The 26,778-nt window shown below is 43.0% G+C and overlaps 1 protein-coding gene across 2 annotated transcripts; it reads left to right on the top strand.

Annotated features, from left to right (window-relative positions):
- The first annotated feature begins 1,403 nt into the window (after nucleotides 1-1,403).
- KLHL23 (kelch like family member 23) lies at nucleotides 1,404-25,272 on the top strand. 2 transcript variants are annotated; one of them, XM_050751445.1, is made up of 4 exons: nucleotides 1,404-1,696; nucleotides 2,613-3,827; nucleotides 8,880-9,032; nucleotides 16,970-25,272. In XM_050751445.1, exons 2-4 carry the CDS (start codon nucleotides 2,615-2,617, stop codon nucleotides 17,278-17,280), a joined length of 1,677 nt encoding a protein of 558 aa, XP_050607402.1. In that variant the 5' UTR covers nucleotides 1,404-1,696; nucleotides 2,613-2,614; the 3' UTR covers nucleotides 17,281-25,272. The 2 variants fall into 2 exon arrangements, with proteins under 2 accessions (XP_050607402.1, XP_050607403.1); XM_050751446.1 differs by lacking the exon at nucleotides 1,404-1,696 and having other exon boundaries at nucleotides 2,105-3,827.
- Nucleotides 25,273-26,778: the final 1,506 nt, after the last annotated feature.

Raw genomic sequence — 26,778 nt, 5'->3', positions numbered from 1 at the left:
GGGCGCGGTGGCTGAAGCCTGTAATCCCAGCACTTTGGGAGGCGGAGACGGGCGGATCACGAGGTCAGGAGTTCGAGACCATCCTGGCTAACACGGTGAAACCCCGTCTCTACTAAAAAAATACAAAAAGCTAGCCGGGCGAGGTGGCTGGCGCCTGTAGTCCCAGCTACTCGGGAGGCTGAGGCAGGAGAATGGCGTAAACCCGGGAGGCGGAGCTTGCAGTGAGCTGAGATCCGGCCACCGCACTCTAGCCCGGGCGACAGGCGAGACTCCGTCTCAAAAAAAAAAAAAAAAAAAAAAAAAAAAAAAAAATTAAAAATTAAAAAAAAATTGCACACCTGTAATCCTAGGTACCTGGGAAGCTGAGGCAGAGGATCTCTTGAGCCCAGGAGATCCAGGCTGCAGTGAGCTAAGATCGTGCCACTACATTCCAGCCTGGGTATTACATAGCAAGACCCTGTCTCAAAAAAAAAAAAAAAAAAAAAAAAAAAACAATATTGGGCAATTGCCAGTCGTTGACTACTTCCTGACTGTTCTGGTTCAGCTGCTACCAAGGTTGTGGTCTGGCTTCCTGGGCTTCTTATGTGGTTCAGAGTTCTGTTGTCATATACTATCTGGCCATTCATGTATATTATGTTTCTGAGACCATACTCTGGGAAACACGTGGTCCTCTGGTGGTGATGAAGGTCCCTGTGAGCTAGGGACCATCTGTCAACACTCTTATCACTACTAGTGCCTATCCCTATCAGGCACTCGAAGCACTTAATAAAATCTTGCGAATGAATTAATGATATGCAAAAATATTTGATACTGGCTTTGGTTGGAACAAGAAAATGAACTTCGTGTACCACATAGACATCCATGACTAGACTGGCCGCCACCAGAAAGGCTGCTCCTTCCAGCTACTATGCTCTAAATACAGTAACCTGAATCCTAGCACGACTGGACTTCGCCTTGGCCCCGGATGCCCAAAGTTTTTCTCAAAGCTACAGCTTAACCCCTGATGTGCTCACCAGCCCCAAGGCGCCCTCCTGAGTGCTTTGCGGGGGGTGGGATGGCGTTTGTGGGAAAGGCCCGCTGCTTCTGGCATTTCAAAGGCGCCTCCAATCCCTGACCTTTAGTTGTGCCGCATTCTCTCCACTCTTTCCCCCTTCTCTGTCCTCACAATTGGGTCTGGGCTGGTGAAGCCTACTGAGGGAGGGGAGTGTCCACACACGCGCGCGCGCGCACACACACACTCATATATGGTGTTATTAATAATTCAGGACTCAGGTTATCTAAGAAAAGACGCTCGACCGGGTGTGAAAAAGCGCGCGGGAGAGCGAGCGAGCCAAGGAAGGGGAAGGCGGCGGCACGAGCTGTCTCCTGGGGAAGCCGTCCCACCTGCTGTGGGGGGCGCCGCCGGGGAGGGGCCGAGCCGCGCGCACGCCCGCACGCCCCGCCCCGCTCGCCGCGCTGCCCGGCGACCGGGGAGTTCCCGCGAGTGGCTTCGCGCCCAGACCGCGCGGGGGGCTGTTCGGGTGGAGGCGGGGGAGCCACCGGGACACCAAAATAGGAGCTGCTTGTGGGCTGGAGCGGCACTAGCTGGCGGCCTCCGAGCGCCTCTTCCAAAGATGGTCAGAGGGGCCGGAGGCGTCCCCGCTCCCGCTCGCTGCTAGCCCGCGGGCCAGCGCCGCGTCCCGAGCCCCGGCGGGAGGTAGGTGCGGTGTGCGGACCCGCAGCCCGAGGCCGGTCTGCAGGGAGCGAGCGGGGCCGGGCGCGGGGAGCGGGGCCGGGCGCTGGCAGGGAGGCTGCGCGGGAGAGGAGCATAGACAATGGCCGCGCGGGCGCCTGGCCGGGCCGAACGCGTTGCGCGGGGGCTGCCTGCGGCGTCCTTCCCACACCTGCACGGAGCGCCAGGCAGAGGGACGCGGGCACCGGGCCCACGGGCGGCATGCGGCGCCCTCGAGTCCAGCCCCGCTCCTGGCCCCGGGGCGGGGCGGTCTCCGGGCGGGAACGTCGGCCAGGGCCCAGGCGCGGGACGCGCAGCGCGCGGAAACCCCTGCGGCGGGCGCGGGGGAGGGGGCGCGGGGTGCAGGGGCTTCGCCGGGCCGCCTTCCGTTCTCTCCTTCCTTAAACGAAAGGGCTCAGGATTTCCCTTTTCCAAGACCTCTTCTTGTCCTTTTATATTTCCATCATCCCTTTCTTGGCATTTCGATGTGATTTGAAAGGGAGACGAGCTCGGGGAAAAGGTTGAATTGGGGCCGAGCCGAGACAGCTGAGGTCCGGCCTCGAGTGGGGTGACCCTCGGACACTTTCCTTGCCTAGTGTGGGATCTGGTCTCCTGAACGCCAGGCCAGGGTAGATTGCGGTGAATGGAATAGCAAATCAGTACTCTCAAAAGGACTACTGAAAAATCCGGGGGCATCATTTCAAGCCCCGAGCTACCCTGAATTTAAATTGACCACCATATAAATGATCAAACTGTCCATCCACATTTTGCATTTATTATTTAGAATGCTGAACTTAGTCCAATTTTGGAGTATATCCGATGCTAGTCAGTTATTTAGCATTGATTATTTGAGATAATGTGCAAAATTGAAAACACATTTGTTATTTCATATTTATTGCAGCCATGGCTCTAAAAGGACAAGACGATTATATTTATCTTTTCAAGGATTCAACACATCCAGTGGATTTTCTGGATGCATTCAGAACATTTTACTTGGATGGATTATTTACTGATATTACCCTTCAGTGTCCTTCAGGCATAATCTTCCATTGTCACCGAGCCGTTTTAGCTGCTTGCAGCAATTATTTTAAGGCAATGTTCACAGCTGACATGAAAGAAAAATTTAAAAATAAAATAAAACTCTCTGGCATCCACCATGATATTCTGGAAGGCCTTGTAAATTATGCATACACTTCCCAAATTGAAATAACTAAAAGAAATGTTCAAAGCCTGCTTGAGGCAGCAGATCTGCTACAGTTCCTTTCAGTAAAGAAGGCTTGTGAGCGGTTTTTGGTAAGGCACTTGGATATTGATAATTGTATTGGAATGCACTCCTTTGCAGAATTTCATGTGTGTCCAGAACTCGAGAAGGAATCTCGAAGAATTCTGTGTTCAAAGTTTAAGGAAGTGTGGCAACAAGAAGAATTTCTGGAAATCAGCCTTGAAAAGTTTCTCTTTATCTTGTCCAGAAAGAATCTCAGTGTTTGGAAAGAAGAAGCTATCATAGAACCAGTTATTAAGTGGACTGCTCATGATGTAGAAAATCGAATTGAATGCCTATATAATCTACTGAGCTATATCAACATTGATATAGATCCAGTGTACTTAAAAACAGCCTTAGGCCTTCAAAGAAGCTGCCTGCTAACCGAAAATAAGATCCGCTCTCTAATATACAATGCCTTGAATCCCATGCATAAAGAGATTTCCCAGAGATCCACAGCCACAATGTATATAATTGGAGGCTATTACTGGCATCCTTTATCAGAGGTTCACATATGGGACCCTTTGACAAATGTTTGGATTCAGGGAGCAGAAATACCAGATTATACCAGGGAGAGCTATGGTGTTACGTGTTTAGGACCCAACATTTATGTAACTGGGGGCTACAGGACGGATAACATAGAAGCTCTTGACACAGTGTGGATCTATAACAGTGAAAGTGATGAATGGACAGAAGGTTTGCCAATGCTCAATGCCAGGTATTACCACTGTGCAGTCACCTTGGGTGGCTGTGTCTATGCTTTAGGTGGTTACAGAAAAGGGGCTCCAGCAGAGGAGGCTGAGTTCTATGATCCATTAAAAGAGAAATGGATTCCTATTGCAAACATGATTAAAGGTAAGTGGAGATTATGTTTATTTTGTATTTTTTAGATGTTTGGGGCTAGGCCAGCAGTCTCACTTCTCTTGAATTTATCACTTTTGGATGCTATCTAGGAACTATAGTGAATTATATAAATAATGCTGCACAGAATGTTCCAGATAAAAACAGGATAGCATAGTTCCCAACTTGTCTGAGAGTTATGAGAATTTATATTCAAGTCAAGGGCTAGATGAAGAGACAAATCTGGACAGGTTTTCATTTTTTTGTGTTCTTAAAATTGCACCCTTTTAAATTCTGCTTTAAAATTCTGCTGTTCAACTTTTTTCCTCTCAAAATACGCTGATCAGCTTTCAAGAGGTCCTTCATTGAAACCTTGGAAGGTTTGGTCCCTACAGGATGTAACAAAGTACATTCTTCCAGGAACTAGAGACAACCTCTGCTTTTGCAATTCAGTCCTCCCTGAGAGGGGCAGACACCATACTCTCCCTCATGTGGCCCACAGAACCTGGCACACCCCTGGGTCTCGGTATCTGTCTGATAAACACTATTTTCTTCTGTGTTTGGCGATTTGTTAGCCTTGCTCTCCTTCTCTCCCACTGGAAAAAAAGTTGAACCGGAATCTTATTTCATTGTATTTATTCATTGGTGCTGAGGAGCTGTACAAAAACAACTGGTAGGTTGTTACCAAATTTGTATCATTTTGTCCCAAATGTTTCTTCCCAGGCTTTTCTGTTTCTTTTTTAATGCTAGTGAGAGTGTGGGAATTTGACCTGGTCTGGAAATCTGACCTGGTGTGATCCTTGGATGACAGGCAGGAAGCTGAGAGGCAGAACAGTCTTGGGATCAGGCGTGCTGCCTCTGAAGCTAAACTGCCTGCATCCAGATCCCTGCTTTCCTCTTACTTGCTGATGAGCTCTGGCAAATTGTTTAATCACCCTGTGCCCCCGTTTTGTCATCTGTGCAATGGGGATGACAATATTACCTAGTCTCGGATCATTGAGAGGATTAAGTGAATCTATGCTTGTGAAGTGCCTAGAATAGTGTAAGCATGCTATACACAGAGTAAGCATGCTATAAATGTTAGGCATGATTGTCCTGAATGTCGGTATTGAAGGACATGTCAGCTCTGATAGAGCAGAAATTCATTTCATGTTAAGTCGTGACCACTCTCACACCAGGGTGGGAGAAGGTAGCGGAAAACCCGGTGCTGTTGCTCCCCTGGTTTTTGGCTATGCCTGAGCCTCACCACTACTTGGCCATTCCAGGAGGGCTCTGAATGTCCTGACTCCTCTTCTGCAGAAGAAACAAGGGAAGTCCATATATTTAAGCAGCTATTGTAAACTAGCATACATTTCTGATTCTGTTTTTTAAGGATGATGTAACAGTTTCAGTGGTTTTGTGGTTCAGAGTATATTTCTTTCTTTTTTTTTTTTTTTTTGAGATGGAGTCTCACTCTGTCTCCCAGGCTGGAGTGCAGTGACGTGATCTTGGCTCACTGCAACCTCTGCCTCCCAAGTTCAAGCAATTCTCCTGCCTCAGCCTCCTGAGTAGCTGGGATTACAGGCATGTGCCACCACACCTAGCTAATTTTTGCATTTTTCGTGGAGACGGGGTTTCACCATGTTGGCCAGGCTGGTCTTGAACTCCTGACCTCAAGTGATTCCCCAACCTTGGCCTCCCAAAGTGCTGGGATTACAAGGGTGGGTTCAGAGTATATTTCTTTGAGAATGAAAGCTTATTGCTTTACTGAAATTTTTTAAATTTATATTTAGAACAGTGCTTGCTGAAAAAAAATATGCTGCGATGGTGTGTCTATTGTGAAAGAAAAGCCATATGTGTGCTTGCCTTAACCTTGAGTGGAGAGAGAGACCCTCATACCTCAAAGTCCTCCCTCACCTGCTAACTGGGTCTGAAATTCCAGTTTTATACTGTGAACTCAAAGCTTTGATTCTTGTTTATATCTAGTCATCCCAGGGAGAGGTAACACTTTGCCAGTTATGTGCAGTTTTGACTAATACTTGTTTTGGTGGGTGGACACATACAGAACTTTTTTAAAACAATTTTTAAAGTTTTATTTTTAATTTTTAAAAATAGAAATGGGGGGTCTCACTATGTTGCCCAGGCTGGTCTTGAACCCCTGGCCTCAAGTGATTCTCCTACCTTGGCCTCCCAAAGTGCTGGGATTATAGGTGTGAGCCTCCACACCCAGCCATACTGAACTTTTAGATTCCCATTTTTCGGTAGAAAGGATGACTTTTTTTTCAGTTCGTTTTATTTTGTAGACTTGGAGTGAATTAGCAGCTTTCTCTGGTAATGAACTTAATTTGGGTACAGTCAAATTTAAAATTTATTTCCTTTTTTGGTCCTAGACCCAAATTAAGTTCACTAATGTACAGAGAGGAAATACATACTTGGCTGTTTAGGAACTCCTAAGTCTTTATTTTTTTCCATTATAACTGCTCTACTTATAAACCCACTTTTATTTTGGAATAGAAAGGAACAAGAAGATTGAACTGTATCCTGCAAAATAGTGCTAAGTAAAAGTTGGTGGAAAGACAAAACCAACATTTTCAACTAAAATGATCCTCATCATCTTTCTTCCTTTTTTCGTCGTCCCTCTGAACCCATTTCCTCCCCCTCCTCCTCCTCCTCCTTTTCCCCCCCTCCCTCCCTCCTCCTCCCTCCCCCTCCTCCTCCTTCTTCCTCCTTCTTCCTTCTCCTCCTCCTTCTCCTCCCCCTCCTTCCCCTCCTTGCCTTCCCTCCCCCTCCTCCTCCTTGTTTTGGCATCAGTGATTCCAGTTTTCCCAGCTCAGGACCTCAGAATCAGTCTGGTTTGCCTCTGCCTCAGTCAGTCATCAAGACTGTGTGTTTTACCTGTCTCTTTCCTCTATGCTCTTCCCTCCATACCCAAAGCCCCTTCAAAATCAGGCCCTTGAGACTGCCCACCTGGCCAGTAACTAGATCTTTCTGGTACCTGTTCTTCCTTTGTTAGTCACTCTATTACTCTGTTTAAAAACCTTTAAAATCTGGCCGAATTAAATCCAGATTCTTTGTTGGGCATCAGTATCCTTTGCTATATGGCTTCAACTTACCATGCCAGCCTTAAAGTCCCATGTAACAACCCCCAGTGTGCCATCTGGCCTGGTCAAACTGGGCTACTTGACATTGTCCAGTAAGCCTTTGCACTGGCTTTTCCCTCTGTCTAGAATGGCCTCCTCTCACCCATACCTGCCAACTTCCTACCATCACCCAGGTCAAATACCACCACCACCTGCTGTGATTTCCCTTGTCAAATGCAGGGTTTCCTTGCCCTGACCATGCCCAGCAGTTCATCTGTCCCTTTTTAATTGTGTTTCTTCCATTTTATACCTACTGTTCTAATTGCAGCCATGTACCACTTAACAACAATGGGGATATGTTCTGAGAAATGTGTGATTAGGCAATTTTGTCATGTGAACATTATACTTACACAACAGGCTATACCATACTAATAGTACAGCCTAACACACACCTAGGCTGTGTGGTGTAGCCTGTTACTCCTAGGCTTCAATCCTATACAGCATGTTACTATACTGAATACTCTAAGCAATATAACACAATGGTGAGTCTTTGTGTATCTAAACATAGAAAAGGTACAGTACAAATACAGTATAAAAGATAAAAATGGTAGACCTATTTAGGGCAATTACCACGAATGGAGCTTGCAGGACTGGAGGTTGTTCTGGTTGAGTCAGTGAGTGAGTGGGGAGGGATTGTGAAGGCCTAGGACATTACTGTACACTACCGTAGTCTTTACTTTTTACTTTTTTTGAGACAGGATCTTGCTCTGACACCTAGGCTGGACTTCAGTGATGCAAACATAACTCACTGCAGCCTTGACCTCCTGAGATCAAGCGATTCTCCCGTCTCAGCCTCCTGAGTAGCTGGAACTACAGGCATATGCCATCACACGTGGCTAATTTTTTATTTTTTGTAGAGATGTGGTCTCACTTTGTTGTCCAGGCTGGTCTCAAACTCCTCCTGGGCTCAAGTGATCCTCCCTCCTCAGCCTCCTAAACTGCTGGAATTACAGGCATTACTGTAGACTTTGTATGGCTTACAAAAATATTTTCTTTATCCTTATTCTATAAGCTTTTATATATATTATATATATATAACTTATTTATTGATTTTTTTTACTTGTTAAACTTTTTTTTAAAAAGTAAGACACAGACACACACATTAGCCGAGGCCTATACAGGGTCAGGATCATCAGTGTCAGAATCATCAATATCACGATATCTTCCACCTCTACATCTTGTCCCACTTGCAGGCTTCCAGGGGCAAAAACAGGCATACAGCCGTCCTCTCCTATGATAACAATGCCTTCTTCTGGAATACCTCTTGAAGGACCTGCCAGAGGTGTAGATTTATTTACACCAGCATCACCAGAAACACATGAGAATGCTTTATGTCATGTCTTTTTTTTTTTTCTTTTTTTTTGAGACGGAGTCTGGCTCTGTCGCCCAGGCTGGAGTGCAGTGGCCGGATCTCAGCTCACTGCAAGCTCCGCCTCCCGGGTTTACACCATTCTCCTGGCTCAGCCTCCCAAGTAGCTGGGACTACAGGCGCCCGCCACGTTGCCCAGCTAGTTTTTTGTATTTTTTAGTAGAGACGGGGTTTCACCAGGTTAGCCAGGATGGGCTCGATCTCCTGACCTCGTGATCCACCCATCTCGTCCTCCCAAAGTGCTGGGATTACAGGCTTGAGCCACCGTGCCCGGCCTACTATGTCATGTCTTTAAAACAGCTACAACAATATCACTAGGTGATAGGAAATTTTCCACTCCATTATAATTTTATGGAGGTCATTATGCATGGTGCATGGCTGTATTTGTGTGCACGTCTCACCCTCTCTTAAGAGCACAAGGAGCCTTCTCTCTTTATTCTTTTGTCCCTTATAGCACTTAGCACAGTACCTTGCATTTTACCATCAGTAATAACAAAAACAACAATATATTTAGCCCAGTGTTCCCTGCACAAAAGAACAAAAGATCAATCTAAAGATGTGATTTTAATTAATACATAGGTGTGGGAAATGCTACTGCCTGTGTCTTACATGATGTTATCTACGTCATTGGTGGCCACTGTGGCTACAGAGGAAGCTGCACCTATGACAAGGTTCAGAGCTACAATTCCGACATCAACGAATGGAGCCTCATCACCTCCAGTCCACATCCAGGTAACAGAAATACTATCTCAAATAGTATATGTTGTGATGCAGTTTATCAGCATAAACGATGGCTTAAAATGGGCTGGAAAGAGAAAATGCTGATTTTATTATAGACTATACATGGGCAGAATTAAAAGTCTCAGAATATTCATATATATCCACCCAACAATAATCACAATGAGATTCTGATTGGGTCACATCTACAAATATTTTCCCTGATGTCTTTATACAGTGCACATTATAAGTTTATGTGGTCAAAAATGTTAGCATCTTTAAAATTTTTTTCCACTTAATTCTTTTTCATGTTTTCCTTTCTGTGCCATCTTTCATTTACAACATGAATTATATAAAACACAATGTTCATAAGTAGCTGAAAAGCACCATTCTATCAAATAGTCAGAAAGGGTACCCAGTGATCGAAGTTCAGCTAGAGATTGTTTCCTGTTTTAGAAGCATGTTCTTTCTAGGTTTCACTTACTATTAAGCACTCACTCCTACAATGTGCAGAGCCATATGTTGGCCTTACCTTAACACTCATACAGGGAACATGCTGTCTGCCCATAAGGAATGGCCTGCCTTCTTGAATGTCTTTTGTTGTTTGACTTGTCTCTTTGTGAAGAGCTCAGAGGGAAGCACAGGTTTTAGTCTGTTTCAGTTATGCCATAGGTTTAAGTTACTTTGATTAGGAAAGATTCACATCATCATACCACCATGTTACCTTGAATCATTTTCCATAGAGCATCAGGCTTCCATGTGGGTCAGTGGAGAGGGTAGTTTAAATTCCAAGCTGGAACCATCTGTGAGAACTAGTAATGCTTACCATAGATCAGGCATTGGCTAAGTGCTTCATATGTGTATTACCTCAGATTCTCGCTACAAGTGTGTGAGCAGGTATTGTTTGTCACTGTTTTACATATCTGGAAATGGAGGCTTAGAAACAATAAGTAACTTTTCCAAGGTCACAGTTTCACAGTTTGAAAGTGGTGGACCAGGATTCAAAATCTGGCGGTCTGATTCCATAACTTGTGCTGTAGCCACTAAACAGTCTGCCTCTCCTTAAGGGAGCAGACTCTCCTGCTTTCAACCAAGGCATCTACTTCCAGCCCATACATCATCTATCCCATATGATGGTTCAGCTGAAGCACACCTAAATCTGGTGCTGCATCTCCATATGCCCAGGCTTTGCATGAGAAGAAACTTCAGCCACAGGCTTCCCTGGCTCCAAAGACGTCATGGAATGGGTAAACTTCTGCCTCCTAGTAGCCCAAATGGACCATCCCAGACTCCCCACCACTTTCTGCTGTCATCAATGAGTTATAATGGAAAGGAATAATAACAACTCATATTGAGTAATAGCTAGCATTTATTTAGTCGGTGTGTGGCAGGCACAAACTATTCCAGTAATTTTACGTGTATAATCTGTTTAAACCTCAAAATAATTCCATGAGCTAGGTACTGCTCTTAACACATTTTATAGGACACTGAGGTACAAAGAGATTAAACAAATTGCCCAAGGTTAGCCAGCTAGTGCTTATTAGAACTGAGGTTCAAACCTACACAGTCTGGCTTGAACTTCACTATTAGCTCACCTGAACCTCATGTTAACCTTAGGAGTTAGATGTTACTCTGCCTATTTTGTGGATAGACTTATCTTTACAAAGAAAATCCAGTGTATGAAAAGTCAGAATTCATAAATTAGAGGGCAGTTATTTATATTATAAACTTAATGTATATGTCATTAAGAGGTTCCCTCAAAAATAAGTTTCCCATAACAGATTTCATATAGCTTATTAACTACATGAAAAGGAGTCTGAGAAACAGTGTCACTTTGGACTTAATCCAAAGTATTAATAAGCCATGGCAAATTAAAAATCCAAAATAAATGTTAAATTGTAGTATAAATCAATGGTAACATATAATACACATCCATGTGTAAAGTTTTGATTTACGTTGAACTTTTTCCTGATGAAACATAAAAAACAGATTTTAAATCAGTACCTTGCATGATGTGTTCTATTTAGCTTTCACAGTCCTTAAAATATTTTTGAACTGGCTTGTTACCAGTATTTAAAATTTAGGAGATTTCAAATAAAAATCATGATTTCTGTCTTTTAGAAGAAATGGGAAGACCCGCCAGCCTTGGATGTATTCCTTCTAGGCAGCAGTCACGGGAGCCGGGGACAGCTGTTCCCTTAAATGAGGCTTGTGTGCTCCGTTTCACCACGGTCCTTCCAATTCTCCTCACATCACTGACCTAGGGGTCCTGTGCCATTGTTTTTCTTGCTCCCGGCTGGCTTTGCTCAGCTAGTCTGTTAAATCCTTAAGCTCTTGAAGGCCGTGTATCTGCATCCACTGAATTATAGCAAGGTTTGTTTCTTATGGATTTTAGCAGCACCTCCTGAGGAATTAAAATGTCATCCTTGAGTTGACCCCATAGAGATACATTACTTACACTGAGAAGAAATGACTACTATTATTTTTTAAAGATAATATAAGTATTATATTTTATCTTAACCCCTTTAATGGGGTAGTTTGTATAATTGGAAAACACGAGACTGTAGTTACATTGAATTCAAGGTGACATTTATTGAGACCCTATATTGGAAAAGGTAGGATTCTGATAATTTTTTTTTTTTTTTTTTTTTTTTTTTTTTGAGACGGAGTCTTGCTCTGTCGCCCGGGCTGGAGTGCAGTGGCCGGATCTCAGCTCACTGCAAACTCCGCCTCCCAGGTTCCCGCCATTCTCCTGCCTCAGCCTCCTGAGTAGCTGGGACTACAGGCGCCCGCCACCTCGCTCGGCTAGTTTTTTGTATTTTTTAGTAGAGACGGGGTTTCACCGTGTTAGCCAGGATGGTCTCGATCTCCTGACCTCGTGATCCGCCCGTCTCGGCCTCCCAAAGTGCTGGGATTACAGGCTTGAGCCACCGCGCCCGGCCCGGATTCTGATAATTATATAAGATGATTAAGTGCTAGTCTCTACTACCATAGGAGCTCAGAATCCAGGAGCAAATAAACATACATAATGGAAATACAGGGCAGTCTCTGCTAAGTTCTGTAAAAACAAGTGCTATTGAAATTGAGAATAAAGAGAGTGTAAGTCTAATTAAGGGAAATCTGACCATCTTAGAATGCTTCCAACGGTGGGTGGTTTTGATCTGGGCCTTAAAGAATGGCCCCAGATAAGGAAGGTAGTTCTTGAGGAAGGGTTTTTCTGGCAAGAAGTCAGTCCAGTGGAGGAAGGTGGAAAGGAAAGTTTCAGGTGTATTCCATTACCTGGGAGTAGACGTGAATGAATGGAATGTAAGAGGGTAGAATGGGAGATCGGATGGGAGAGCTCAGTTGGAGAGCATGTCATGGAGAGCTTTGAATGGCAGTCTGGGTAATATTTTTTGTTTGTTTTTTGAGATGGAGTCTTGCTCTGTTGCCCAGGCTTTAGTGGAGTGGAGTGATCTCGGCTCACTGTAACCTCCACATCCCAGGTTCAAATTATTCTCCTGCCTCAGCCTGCCGAGTAGCTGAGATTACAGGTGCCACCACTATGCCTGGCTAATTTTTTGTATTTTTAGTAGAGACGGGGTTTCACCATGTTGGCCAGGCTGGTCTCGAACTCCTGACCTTGTGATTCGCCTTCCTCAGCCTCCCAAAGTGCTGGAATTACAGGCGTGAGGCACCACACCCAGCTCAGTCTGGGTAATTTTTAAAATGCAGAATCATCAAAGGTTTTCAAGCAAGAGAATGATGTATGATCAGGTCTAGGTTTGTTTTTGTTGTTGTTGTTGTTTTGTTTGTTTTGTTTTTAAGACAGTCTTGCTCTGTTGCCCAGGCTGGAGTGCAGTGGTGCAATCTTGGGTTCAGCGATTCTTGTGTCTCAGCCTTCCAGGTAGCTGGGATTACAGGCATGCGCCACCATGCCTGGCTAATTTTTGTATTTTTTTTTTTTAAGTAAAGATGGGGTTTCACCATGTTGGCCAGGCTGGTCTTGAACTCCTGGCCTAAAGTCATCCACCTGCCTCAGCCTCCCAAAGCACTGGGATTACAGGCCTGAGCCACTGAGCCTGGCCCAGTTCTGGTTTTAAGAAGAGAACTCCTTTTAGGTAGATTGGGAGAAAGACAGCAAGGGGATCTACTAAGACTATTGTGTTTAACCAAGGGAGAAATGCTGAAAGCCTGAAGAAGTGGTAGAAGTAAAAAGAGGAGCTGATGTGATGAATGTCATGGATTCAACAGCTGATTGCTTCCTTGACTGACAGCATACAGGCGATGAGGGAGAGAAAGGAGTTGACGGTTATCTCAGGGGCTCTGGCTGGTTGTCTGGGAGAATGGGGAGTACTGAAGGAGAAGCTGACAGGAAGGGAGAAGAGGGGAAGTGATGAGCTCAATTTTGTAGTTTAGAGTGAAGGAATCGTTGGATAACACAAAAGAGCTGTCCAGCAGGCAAAGGGAAATGTGGGTCTGCAGCTGAGGAGGAGGGAGGTAGCTGAATGTAGAGATCTGGGGATTGTTTGCTTGGATGGTGGCTGTGGGTATGGGGATGAATACAATGCCTTGAGTGGGTGGGACCAGCAATACAGCTATGGGCAGAATCCTAGGAAAGGGGCAGAGTTGAGGGATAAGCTGAGGAAGAAGAGTGTGTGAAGAGCCGAGAGGAAGCAGTATGTGATAAAGAAGGACCTGTGGAGAGCTGTGTCAAGTGGGGAGAGAACTTTCCTGGCGCTGCCATTTATTTACCTGCCTTGCCATCGGCAAGTAGATTAAGCTCTTGGGCCTTACTTTCCAGTAAAATCAGGAAGTTGGACTACATAAGCTTTACAGGCTCTTCAATGAGAAAATATATTAGGAAAAAAAATTGAAATCATTTCAAATGGATGTTGTGGTTTTCTCTGAATCCCTCTAGCTGTTTGTTCATATCACTCTTCTAACATTGAATACAGACTGCCGTGTGTTGATGTTTTATACTTGTGTGCAAACTTTTGAGCTGTGACAGATGGCGTCACTCCCATTCTTGATTATTCATTTGTTCACTCATTCACGTCTAACATATCTGCTGTGTGCATCCTACATGCTGCTATATACACAGTGCCAGGAGCACAGTGAGCAAGGCACAGTGCCGGAGCCTCAGTGGCTTAGAGGGATTCACCAACAAGAAAAAAAGCAGTTACAACTCGGGAAGAAAAAGTTCCTATCAACAATAATAGAACATGTGTTGTATTTGAGTAAAAGAGAAAAAATCATTAGGAATCACTTTACTTTAAATATTTTTACTGCTATAGGAAGACTGAGATGGCTTTCTTAATATATGAATCAAAAATTGGGGTGTTTTGATAAACTGAGTAATTTAAGAAAAGCCTAGTAAGTGATGTTGAAGCACTTTCACCAAATGATAACATTTTTGAACTATTATTAATTTTCACAATAACCATTAATTGAATGATTCATATAATTGATAGAAGCAGTGTTTCACAAGTACTTGAAACAAGTAAATCCTATAAAAATTCAACATATAAATAACTGGAAAGTAACAAATGAGTTTTAAGAAGTAGGATAATTATTTTCTTAGATGTCAGTAACTTGAGAAAAATATGTGGAAGCAAAGCAAAAATGCAATCTTCTAAGACTTTCCTTAACTGTCAGAATCTAGGGAGGGCCGGGCACAGTGACTTACATCTGTAATCTCAGTGCATTGCTTGAGTCCAGGAGTTCAAAACGAGCACCTGGGCAACATAGCAAAACCCCATCTCTACTAAAAATACAAAAATTAGCCAGGCATGGTGGCGTGCACCTGTAATCCCAGCTACAGTGCACACCTGTAATCCCAGCTACTTTGGGTGGCTGAAGCGTGAGAATCACTTGAACCCGGGAAGCAGAGATTGCAGTGAGCCGAGATTGCACCACTGCACTCCAGCCTGGGAGACAGAGTGAGACTCTGTCTCAAAAAAAAAAACTGAGGGAGAACTTTACTGATAAGAAGTTGTCTTCCACTCCTAAAGAGGAAATCACTTTTTTGTTTGTTTGTTTTTTAGAGACAGGGTCTCACTGTGTTGTCCAGACTGGCTTTGAACTCCTGGGCTCAAGCAATCCTCCAGCCTCAGCCTCCCCAGTAGCTAGGATTACAGGTGTACACCACCACACTCATCTGGAAATCACATTTCTAATTGTATTATTCTTTCTAAAGAGGGGCTTGCTTATTATAAGCTTTCCTTCTACATTATAATGTGAGGACACATTGGGACACAAGTGTACAAAGTACAATTCATTCATTATTCAACAAGTGTTTATTGAATTCTCACAAGGTGCCAGACAGTTCCCATTCTCCAATTAGGAATAGATTAGTGGGCAGGACACAGTTCCTGTGCTGCCAGGAGGGAGAGAGAGACGATAAGAAACACACCTGGCCAGGTGTGGCTCACACCTGTAAGCCCAGCACTTTGAGAGGCTGAGGCAGAGGAGGATCTCTTGAGGCCAGGAGTTGTAGACCAGCCTGGGCAACAAAGGGAGACCCCATCTCTACAAAAATACAAAAATTAGCCAGTTGTGGTGATGTGTACCTCTAGTCCCAGCTTCTTGAGAGGCTGAGATGGGAGGATTACTTGAGCCCAGGAGTTTGAGGCTATATTGAGCTATGATTATGCCATTGCTGTCCAACCTGGGTGACAGAGCAAGACCCTGTCTCTAAAAAAGAAAAGAAAAGAAACATTCCAGATAATGAGAAGTGCTATGGAGAGAGTTAAAACAGGATGATGTAGAGACGCCTGACTGGCCACTTCAGGCTGGGTGGTCAGGGAAGGCCCTTTGAAGAGGTGAGAGTAAGATTAGACCGGAATGACAGGAAGGATGCAGCTGTGCAGAGACCTGGGGAGAGGAGAGACTTCAAGGCAGAAGGAACAGCTCAGCCATAGTGCGCTAAATCTTTCCTTGCTTTAATTTGAATGCACTGACAAATCCTCCTCTTCCTTTGGGGCGAGGGGTATTTAAGTGTAATTTTATGACTGTTATTCCCAGAGAGTGAACTGACAGGCTAGGAGTGGTGATAAAAGCGGGGGTGTGGAAGAAACAGGGCAGAGACCAGGATGAGGCAAATGAGGTGTTTCAGGCACAAAATGTAAGGCCATGTGGTGCATATGACTCACAGAGTTCTGCCTGCCTGCATTTTGCACCCTAAGCACCTCGCTAGCCTTACTCTTGTCACAGCCCTGGGAAGAAGGAAGAAGTAGAGTTGTGAGATATCCTGGTGCTTTGAAGATCCAGCAGGTTTGGGTGTAGAGGGGGAGATAAAATGGAAAACACTAAAACAGCCTAGGAGGACCCCCCCATATACAGACTTCCAGCCCCAGGACGCAGATCCCACACAGCAGCCCTCCGCCTGGGGGCACCCTTCACAGCTTCTAAGGATGATAGACTGTCATGCCTCACAAGTCTGGGTGTGTTTCTTTAGCTTCTTGAGTTCGTAACTGGACTGGCAGTGTGAGAAGCATACAAGGCCACCCTGTGTGGCACCTGTGGCAGCAGGCGTGCCAGATTGCCTGCCACTGGTTAAAGAGACAGCTGCCAAGACCTGAAGGGACACCACCGCTTATCGAGTGTGTCTTTCTATAAGGATTCTACTGCTACCATCTTTTACAGATAAGTGTCAAGTAAAAGGTGTCTGTGTTGGGAAATTCCCAGAAAGGTGATCTGTCCAGTGAGTTTCTCCCTGGCCTCCTACGGAGCCAGCTTAAGGACAAGCTGAAGTATAATGGCAGCATGGCAGGAACAGACGATCTGAATTAGGTGACGGGGAATGATTTTCAGCCTCAGTGTTGCAGTATTGCGTGCCAGAATCAAAATGCCACCACTCCCCTATTTTTTGTGTGCTGAATTGTAAAGGATTGTTACATTACCACACTGTGGAATCTCTTTTGTTTGTTATCCTTTAAAAAATTGCTCTTTTCTTTTTCTCTTTTTAAAAGAATATGGATTGTGCTCAGTTCCGTTTGAAAATAAGCTCTATCTAGTCGGTGGACAAACTACAATCACAGAATGCTATGACCCTGAACAAAATGAATGGAGAGAGATAGCTCCCATGATGGAAAGGAGGATGGAGTGCGGTGCCGTCATCATGAATGGATGTATTTATGTCACTGGAGGATACTCCTACTCAAAGGGAACGTATCTTCAGAGCATTGAGAAATATGATCCAGATCTTAATAAGTGGGAAATAGTGGGTAATCTTCCCAGTGCCATGCGGTCTCATGGGTGTGTTTGTGTGTATAATGTCTGATTGAATCTGCAGAAATCACCAAGCAATCACTGTTTTGGAGTATAGTTTAAAAAAATGCAGGGTTTGAAGTTCCTTACCTGATAATTGTGTCTGGCACATGATAGGGGATCAGTAAATTGTAATTCCTAACCCCACTCTACTTCCAAATGTGGTGATTCATGGTCAAGAAAAATCTTATGTATATACACAGTTAAATCAGTGGGATTAATACCTATAATCTCTGCTTTTCAAAGGTAATATGGAATATTTGACATCTGGTAAAAGGTGAACTACCTTTGTAGTGAATCTTTTCCTCTTGGTAGCATCAACACTGGGGATAGATCAGAACCATTCTGTGGAGTGAAATGTTTCTCAAGAGCCTATAATATAGTAGATAGCATATATTAAGATGTCTGCTGGGCATGGTGGCTCATGCCTGTAATCCCAGCACTTTGGGAGGCTGAGGCAGGAGGATCACTTGAGCCTAGGAGTTGGAGACCAGCCTGGCAAGACCCTGTCTCCAAAAAAAAAAAAAAAAATTCCATTTAGCTAGCAGGAATTTGAAATTTAAAGAGGGAATCTTCTCTACCTCTACAAAGTCAACACTTTTTTCACCTTTAGAATTATTTAGAATGTGGATTTACTTTGTCTAGTTTTTTCCTTTATAGTGTAGATAATTTATTGTTATTATTCTCTATTTACTGACTACCAGAGATATACAAAATACTGTGCAAAAGATTGTTACTGTTCAAAGAGTTTACAAACTAAATTTAAAAGAATGGCAAGTCTGAAAAATCGATGAGAAAATAGTCAAATATTTGTTTATGCTAAGAACTGTTTTTAATTTTCAGCTTTGATGTGAATTGCTAGTTTAGGTGTCTTTAGTTCAAGCATGTTAGGAATTCCTCTTTATTCTTAAATGTAGATACATGTCTGCATATATGATTGAATTTTAGAGCCAGAAAGCATGTAGAGCAGTTGTGATTAGTAGAAAATACATTGACAAGAAGATATTTGCATTTATTTCCCAATGCTGCCACTAACTAGATTTTGTGACTTAAGTCATTTAACCTCTCCTTGAGTTTCCTGAACCATGCACACTGGCACTGCAAATCACAGATATGCCTAGATACGGATCCCCTCACCCCTTGCTACATCCAGAGGTGGCCTGAGTGACTAGAGCCTCTGGGCCAGAACCACCTTTGTCCATTTTCCTCAGTGTGCCTACAGCATTGCTTTCCATGTGTGCCATAACCGGAATAGTTGGGATGTGTTGCTTAATTCTTTTAAACCATTAGTTATCTGTGAGACCATCTATTCCACATTCTTCATTTTTTAAAAAGAGACAATGATTATTTTTAACTTTACTGAAGTTTAAAACTACCTAGCACTTCTGATTTTTTAAAAAAAATTTAGAAGGAAATTTTTAATGCATTTATTTCAGATGGCATTTTAAATAGATACAAGCCTTTGGAAACACAATATGGTACTATATAGCAAGGGCTGTAAAAATGACCATATCCTTTGCCCCATAAATTCTACTTCTATACTTTTAACCTTAAAATTAATTCAGAAAAAAGATAAATGCATGAAGATGTTTATGTCTGCATTCTTTATAATAACAAAAATTTGGGGGAAAAAATCTCCATGTCAAAGAAGAAAGTGCGATAATAAAAATAGTGAAGTATTATCCTGCCATTAAAATAATTATGTGGAAGACTGTAGAAACGTGGACATGCTTGATATGGTAAGTAAAATGAGCACAATACAAAATAGGATGCATACTATGATTGTGACTTTGTAAAATCTTTATGCATGTGGAAGGTAATATGCAAAACAAATTGATTGTGTTAGTGTAGCCGGATATGGAATGACTTTATTTATTTAAATCTTTTCTTTAATATTACTTTGTATTTTCAATAAAAATAAATCACTGTACATAGTAAGACTGCTTGAATTTGGGCTGATTGGGTTGAAGGATAGTCTGAATTAATGAAAACAAGTGAATTAGACTAGTTCAATCTGTAATTGAATTGTAGACTATTTTATTGCTCTGAAGAACATTTAGCAATTAATGCTAGAACTATTATGCTGCCCAGTAGTGCTTTAGAGATCCACTTTATGGCATAGATGAGAACAATTGCAGTCACCTTTCCCTCCTTTGCCAGTTTATCTAGGTCCTATCAGCTCCTGAGTCAAGTCCGGCCTTCTCTGGAAAGTCTTTCCTGTTTCAGCCACAGTAAGACTCCCATTGTCCCATTTAAGAATTGGTCATTTATATGTGGATTGTGCATCTCTTGGCTAAGTTAGAGACTATGGACCGCATCTTATTCTTGGCCTTCTTAAGATCTAGTATTTCATGTGTATGTCCAGCATACAAGGATGATGGTATGGATTATTTTTACAGAAAAGCATGCTGGAGGTACTTGAAGAATCTTGAAAATAGTTTGTGATCTGAGGTATTTAATTTTCAGCTCCTATTTTCTGTTTGTTTTTTGAATTTTTTTTTTTTTTTTTTAGTAGAGACAGGGTTTCACCATGTTGGCGAGGCGGGTCTTGAACTCTTTACCTCAGGTGATCCACCCGTCTTGGCGTCCCAAAGTGCTAGGATTACAGGCATGAGCCACTGCACCTGGCCTTTTTTTGAATTTTTAAAATGCTGTACTTTGTGTCAAAGGCTCCTGTTTTCTGTTAAAAAAAACAAAACAAAACATTTTTGCTATGAATTTGTGCACAGCAGAAAGAATTAAAAAGGTGTACAACTTTCTGTCAATTTTTTCAAATTTGAGGTCACTGCAGTATGATGAAAAATATTTTACTAAGGCCAAGCACTTTAGTAATCCTAGCCTGTAATCCCAGTACTTTGGGAGGCCAGGGTGGGAGAATTGCTTGAGGCCAGGAGTTCGACACCAGTCTGGGAAACATAGGGAGACGCTATCTCTACAAAAAATAAAAAAATTAGCCCAGCATGGTGCATGCCTGTAGTTCCAGCTACTTAGGAGGCTGAGTGGGGAGGATCCCTTGAGCTCAGGAGTTTCATGTTACAGTGAGCCATGATCGCACTGTACTCCATCCTGAGCAACAGAGTGAGACCTTGTCTCTACAAAAAAATACATATGTGTGTGTGTGTGTGTGTGTGTGTGTATATGCACACATATATATGTACGTATTTTTGTCTTTCACTAAAATCAAGTGCAAGCCATTGCTTTGGGAGGTCAAACATTATTTTACAAAATAGTGAAAATCATGGAGATTATTTTAAGCATGGATTAAGATGAGTTTATCCAAATTTTAGAAGTTGTTATTACTCATAGGTTTTATTTTCAGTGTTTCAGCTGGAACTGAAAGAGGATTAGCATCTAGGGTACTTGCTCAGAGGCACATTGCCCTATGTTTTCACATTTATATAAATAAATATCTGTAAGCCCTAACCCTCAATGTGATTGTATTTGGAGATACAGCCTTTGTGGAAGTAATTAAGGTTAAATGAGGTACTGAGGAGAGGGCCTTGATTTAACAGGATGAGTGTCATTATAAGAAAAGACACCTTGCTGTCCAAAAGCCAGAAGCAAGCCCTCCCCAGAACCCAACCATATTGGCACCCTGATCTCAAACTTCCAGCCTCCAGAACTGTGAGAAGAAAAAAAAATTGCTTGTTTGCCACCCATTATAGTAGCCCAAACTGACTAATACAGACTGCAGAGGAGATTGCCGTTTATATGATCAGTTTAGGTGCTGGATCAGCCAGTAGTAAACAGTCAGCCCTCCATCCTCCCTCCCTTCACATATGCAAAGCAACAAAAAACACTTTTTTGATTAGTCTGAAAATGTCTGAAACTATAAATATGGCTTACAGTTCTTAGGTCACAGTAGACACAGCTTGGGGCTTCTGTCTGCCTTAGAGCAGTTCTTCCAAAGGCTGTGACTGTGCTGATGCCCTAACTCTTTTTTGATGGGACACTTACACTTGGACTATGCTATGGTTTGGATGTTTGACCTCTCCAAGTCTCATGCTGAAATTTGCTCCCCAGTGTTGGAGGTGAGACCTAATGAGAGGTGATTGGGTCATGGGGGCAGATCCCTCATGGATAGATTAACCCCCTCCCTTGTGGTGAGTTCTCTGTTCCAATGAGAGCTGGTTGTTAAAAAGAGCCTGGCCCCTCCCTTCCTTTCTCTTCCTTTTCTTGCCATGTGATCTCTGCACACACAGGCTCCCCTTTGCTTTCCCACTGTGAGTGGAAGCAGGTGTGAGGCCCTCATCAGATGCAGATGCCCAATCTTGGACTTTGCAGCCATCAGAATCATGAGCTATATAAACCCTTTTTTTCTTTTGCTTTTCCTTTTTTTTTTTTTTTTTTTTTGAGATGGAATCTTACTCTGTCACCAGGCTGGAGTGCAGTGGTACAATCTCGGCTCACTGCAACCTCCACCTCCCTGATTCAAGCGATTCTTCTGCCTCGGCCTCCGGAGTAGCTGGGACTACAGGTGCGCACCACCACACCCAGCTAATTTTTGTATTTTTAGTAGAAATGGGGCTTCACCATGTTGGCCAGGTTGGTCTCGATCTCTTGACCTCATGATCCACCAGCTTCAGCCTCCCAACGTGCTGGCATGAACCACCGCACCCGTCCTAAATAAACCTTTTTTTTCTTAATAAATTACTGATCTCTGGTATTCTTTTATAACAATACAAAATGGAATAGGACAGAAAATTGGTGCTGAGGAGTGGAGTATTGCTTTAACAATACCTAAACATGTGGAAGCAGCTTTGGAACTGGGTAATGGACTGAGGTTGGAAGAGTTTGGAGGGCTCAGAATGTAACCAGATTTAGGTTCAGCTGCTGCCGCTCAAACACCAGACATTAGAGTCTAGGATTGGTGGGAGGAAAAGCAGATTTAATTGGAGAGCCAGCAAACTTAAGAACATAGTGAACTAGCATTCGAAAGTGCCATCTTTATTTTTTTCTTCAACTTTTAAGTTCCCGGGTGCACGTGCAGGATGTGCAGATTTGTTACATAGGTAAACGTGTGCCATGGTAGTTTGCTGCACAGATCATTCCATCACCTAGGTATTAAGCCCAGTGCCCATTAGCTGTTCTTCCTGATGCTCTCCCTCCCCCCAACCCCCATCTCCACAGGCCCTAGTGTGTTGTCCCCCGCCATGTGTCCATGTGTTCTTATCATTCAGCTCCCACTTACAATTGAGAACATGTGGTATTTGCTTTTTTTTTGTTCCTGCATTAGTTTGCTGAGGATAGTGGCTTCCAGGTTCATCCATGTCCCTGCAAAGGACATGATATCATTTTTTATGGCTGCATAGTATTGCAGGGCATATATGTACCACATTTTCTTTATCCAGTCTATCATTGATGGGCATTTAGGTTCATTCCATGTCTTTGCTATTGTGGATAGTGCTGCAATGAAAGTACCATCTTACGTTTTAAAATTTACCATAGGGTTTTAAAGGGAAACTTGGAGACGTGGAGGTGCAGGGTGCAGGGTCTGTGTGTCTTATTCCAGTGGTTATCTTGGGTAATGCCTGGCCAGAGGTCTGGTTGGCAAAATCTTGACTTCGGCCTGATGGTGGTGGACTAATCGTTGGTTACTCCCTCCAAGTGGGAGAATTCCTTAATGAGAGCTCCGTCCTTGATTTGTTTCAAGGTTAGCCTCTGGGAGTTCTTGAGCAAGAGCCTAATTAGGTAAGCAGGCATTGCTGAAAGGGAGTGTCTAGAGAAGGAAGGAAGAAGAAGAAAGTGGGTGATTTTTAACACCAAGGCCCCTGGTTACAAGAAGACAAAAAGATGAGGAATTTAGAGATTGGAAATTCTAAGAGGTTGAAACTTCTTACAGATTGATTAATTGGTTATAACCAAAATGCTGATAGAAATGTAGACAGTATGTGAAATGGGGACTTCTAAAAAATTTTTAAAAACTAAAAAAGAAATATAGACAGTAAAGGCCATGTTGACAAGGTCTCAGGTGGAAATGAGGAATTTACTGGGAAGTGAAGCAGAGATCACCCATGTTACAGCACAGCAAAGAACTTGGCTGCATTGTGTCCATGCCCTAGGGCTTTGTGGAAGACCAAACATAAGAGTAATGACCTAGCATAATTGACAGGAGAAATTTCTAAGCAGCAAAGCAATCGAGAAGTGTCATGATTACTTTTAACAGCATATGTTGAATTGCAGCAGCAAAGGAATGACTTAAAGGCAGAATTTATCATTAAAAGCAGAGTGTAAAATATTGGAAAATTCTCAGCCTGGTCATGTAATAGAGAAGGAAAGAGCATTTTCAGAAGAGGAATCCAAGAATATGATCAAGCTGGAGCCACAGGTTGCTAAAGAGTTTAGGGTGACAAAAAGGGATCTAGGTATTAATAGTCAAGACAATGGGGAAAAGGCCACAAGGCGTTTAACAAATTGAAATTTCTGCTGTGCAGCCACCCCTCCCATCACAGGCCTAGCGGTATTAGGAGGACAGATTGGTTTTGGGGGACAGGACCAGGGCACCACTGCTCCTTACTGCCTCAGGATGCTGTTCCCAGGCTGTAGCAACTGTGGCTCAAATGACCCCAGGAGCTGCAGATAAGATTGGTGCTGCTGCTCTAGAGGGCACAAAGTGGAAGCCTTGGTGGTATCCATGTGGTATTAATTCTGCAGGCCCACAGAATGCAAAAGCTGCAGAGATGTGGCTTCCACCTAGATTTCAGAGGATTTATTGAAAAGCCTGGGTGCCCAAGCAAGAGCCTGCTGCAGAGTCAGACCCCTCACAGCCAGCCTCTGCTAGAGTAATGCCTAGTGGATTTGCAGAAGGGGCACTGCCCTCCAGCCCCTAGAATGATAGAGCCACCAGCAGTGTGTACCTTCAGCCTGGAAATCCTCTGGCATTTGACTCCACCTTATGAGAGCAGCCACATGGGCTGCACCCAGAATAGCCACAGGGAAGGGTCTGCTTGAGGCCTCAGGACCCACCAGTGTGGCCAGGTTGCATGACATGGAGTCATAGGAGATTATTTTGGAGCTTTAAGATGTAATACCTGCCCTGCTGGGTTTTGGACATGCATGGGACCTAGTACCCCTTTCTTTTCACTGATTACTCCCATTTGGCATGGGAATGTCTGACATGGGAATGCCTGTATAACCATTGTATCTTGGAATTAAATAACTTGTTTTTTATTTTACATGCTGATAGCTGAAAGGAACTGGTCTTGAATCTCAGATGAGATTTTAGACTTTGGACTTTTGAGTTGGTGCTGGAACAACTTAAGACATTTGGTACCATTGAGATGGATGATTGTACTTTACATGTGAGAAGGACATCAGTTTTGGGGGCCAGGGGTGGAATGCTATGGTTTGGAAATTCTTCCCCTCCAAACCTCATGTTGATATTTGATACCCCGGATTGGAGGTGGGGCCTAATGGGAGGTGTTTGAGTCATGGGGGCAGATCCAGAGCTGTGGTTGGCCAAGTTCCCTGCTATTGGGACTAAGGTGGTGTGAATGAAGAGAACAGATACAGATGCCCAGTGACTAGGGATGGGGGATGATGTTAACATCTTGGTTCCAGGCCTTCCTGACACAGTTCCATTCCTGTCTTTTCCACAATTTGGTGATGTGACCCAATACATCCATTTTTGTTTTGAATCAAGTTTCTATCTCTTGCAACCAAAAATGTGCTAAGTCAAGGAAGGGCTTTGTCCATTGTTAAAATGTACATTTTTTTGGAAAGTGTATTGTGTTTTCTATCACTTCTGTAAGAAATTACCACAAACTTAGTAACTTAAAGTAATACAAATTTATTTTATAATTCTGCAGGATAGAAGTGTGGTACAGGTTTCACCGTATCAGTGTTATGAGCCTTAATTCTCCTTTCCATGTAACCTGATACATAGATGCCAAAGATCAAGATGTAGACATCTTTAGGGGGCCATTATTCTGCATACCACATATAGTAATATATTGTCTTATCCCGACTTTCGCAATTCCATTTGATTTGAGAGGAGATTCTGACAGAAAGAAAAAGAAAAAAAAAACAAGGATGGGTGTCAGGAACTCCTGAGGAGTAGAAGATGGAAAGTAGGTTTAGAAAAAAAGGAAGTTGGTGACAGGGTCATTGACTATTAGACCATTCTGCCAAGGGCTGGAAGCAAAATACAATGCAAGACAAGTGACTAATTGTGTCAAATATGTAGATTATCAAGAGCCCCAGGTCTTTTTGCATATTAGGAGGCCATGTAACTTGAATCTTAATTACTCTAAGCCAGTCATGGATATTCCATCCTCCTTGCCAGTGTTTGGTGGAGGAATGTATGTGAAGCAGTTCTAACCTCTAAGATATTAGAAGATGGATTCTAGGGGGGTGTCCTCTAGCAAAAAAAAAAAAAAAAAAAAAAAGAAGTTTTTGCTTCTAGGAGAGAGAGAGAAAGACTCAAGGTGATAAAGAGTTCATCTTTCTTGAGGCTAATATAAAAAGTTGTTTTCATATAATTTCTTTGCCAATTATTATTATTTTGAGACGAAGTCTTACTGTGTTGCCCAGTCTGGAATGCAGTGGTGCAATCTTAGCTCACTGCAACCTCCGCCTCCTGGGTTCAAGCAATTCTCGTGCCTCAGCCTCCCAAGTAGCTGGGATTACAGGCACCCCACCACCCCCAGCTAATTTTTGTATTTTTGTATTTTTAGTAGAGATGGGATTTCACCATGTTGGCCAGGCTGGTCTCAAACTCCTGACCTCAAGTGATCTGCCCGCCTTGGCCTCTCAAAGTGCTGAAATTATAGGCATGAGCCACTGTGACTGGCCCAATTATTATTAAATTATTAATAATAATAAAAATTTTATTAATAATAAAAATTATTATATAAGACAACCAGAGTATTTCATAATATCAAGTATTTCATAAGGTGTTTTAGCTATAGCAATTATTGTTTAACAGCTAAGAAATAGAGCAGTGTAAGAAAATAATATTTATAAAGTTATAAAATATCAATACTGATATTAAAACTTCATTAGGCCAGGTGTGATGGTCACACCTATAATCCCAGCACTTTGGGAGGCCCAGGCTAGAGGATTACTTGAGGCCAGGAATTTAAGACCAGCCTGTGCAACTCTGTCTCTACAAAAAAATACAAAAAATTACCTGGGCGTGGTGGCACATGCCTGTAGTCCTAGCTACTCGAGAGGTTGAGGTGGGAGGATCACTTGAGCCCAGGAGTTTGGGGCTACAGTGAGCTATGATCATGCCACCACACTCCAGCCTGGGTGGCAGAGACCCTCTCTCTCTCTCTCAAAAAAAAAGCTTCATTAACTATCACAGTAGTAATGAACACAACCAATGCTTCACATTTGAAAGACTTAATATGAAATTAATTCTATTGTCGAGAAATTAAATGAGAGGAATTTTCATTTTTATTGAAGGTAATAAAGCATCACCTAACATTATATACTAGTCCTTTTTCTTCTTATTTTTTTTTATTTTTATTTTTTTGAGATGGCGTTTCGCTCTTGTTGTCAGACTGGA

Source organism: Macaca thibetana, chromosome 12 (assembly GCF_024542745.1).
Source record: "Macaca thibetana thibetana isolate TM-01 chromosome 12, ASM2454274v1, whole genome shotgun sequence".
NCBI classification, from domain to species: domain Eukaryota; kingdom Metazoa; phylum Chordata; class Mammalia; order Primates; family Cercopithecidae; genus Macaca; species Macaca thibetana.
Note: the sequence above shows the minus strand (reverse complement) of the source record. Positions and strands in the feature narration are given on the sequence as shown.

Coding starts and splice junctions, on each gene's coding strand:
- KLHL23 (XM_050751445.1), top strand. CDS start 2,615: ATGGCTCTAAAAGGACAAGACGATTATATTTATCTTTTCAAGGATTCA. Junction 3,828..8,879: donor TATTGCAAACATGATTAAAG/GTAAGTGGAGAT, acceptor ATTAATACATAG/GTGTGGGAAATGCTACTGCC. Junction 9,033..16,969: donor CACCTCCAGTCCACATCCAG/GTAACAGAAATA, acceptor TCTTTTTAAAAG/AATATGGATTGTGCTCAGTT.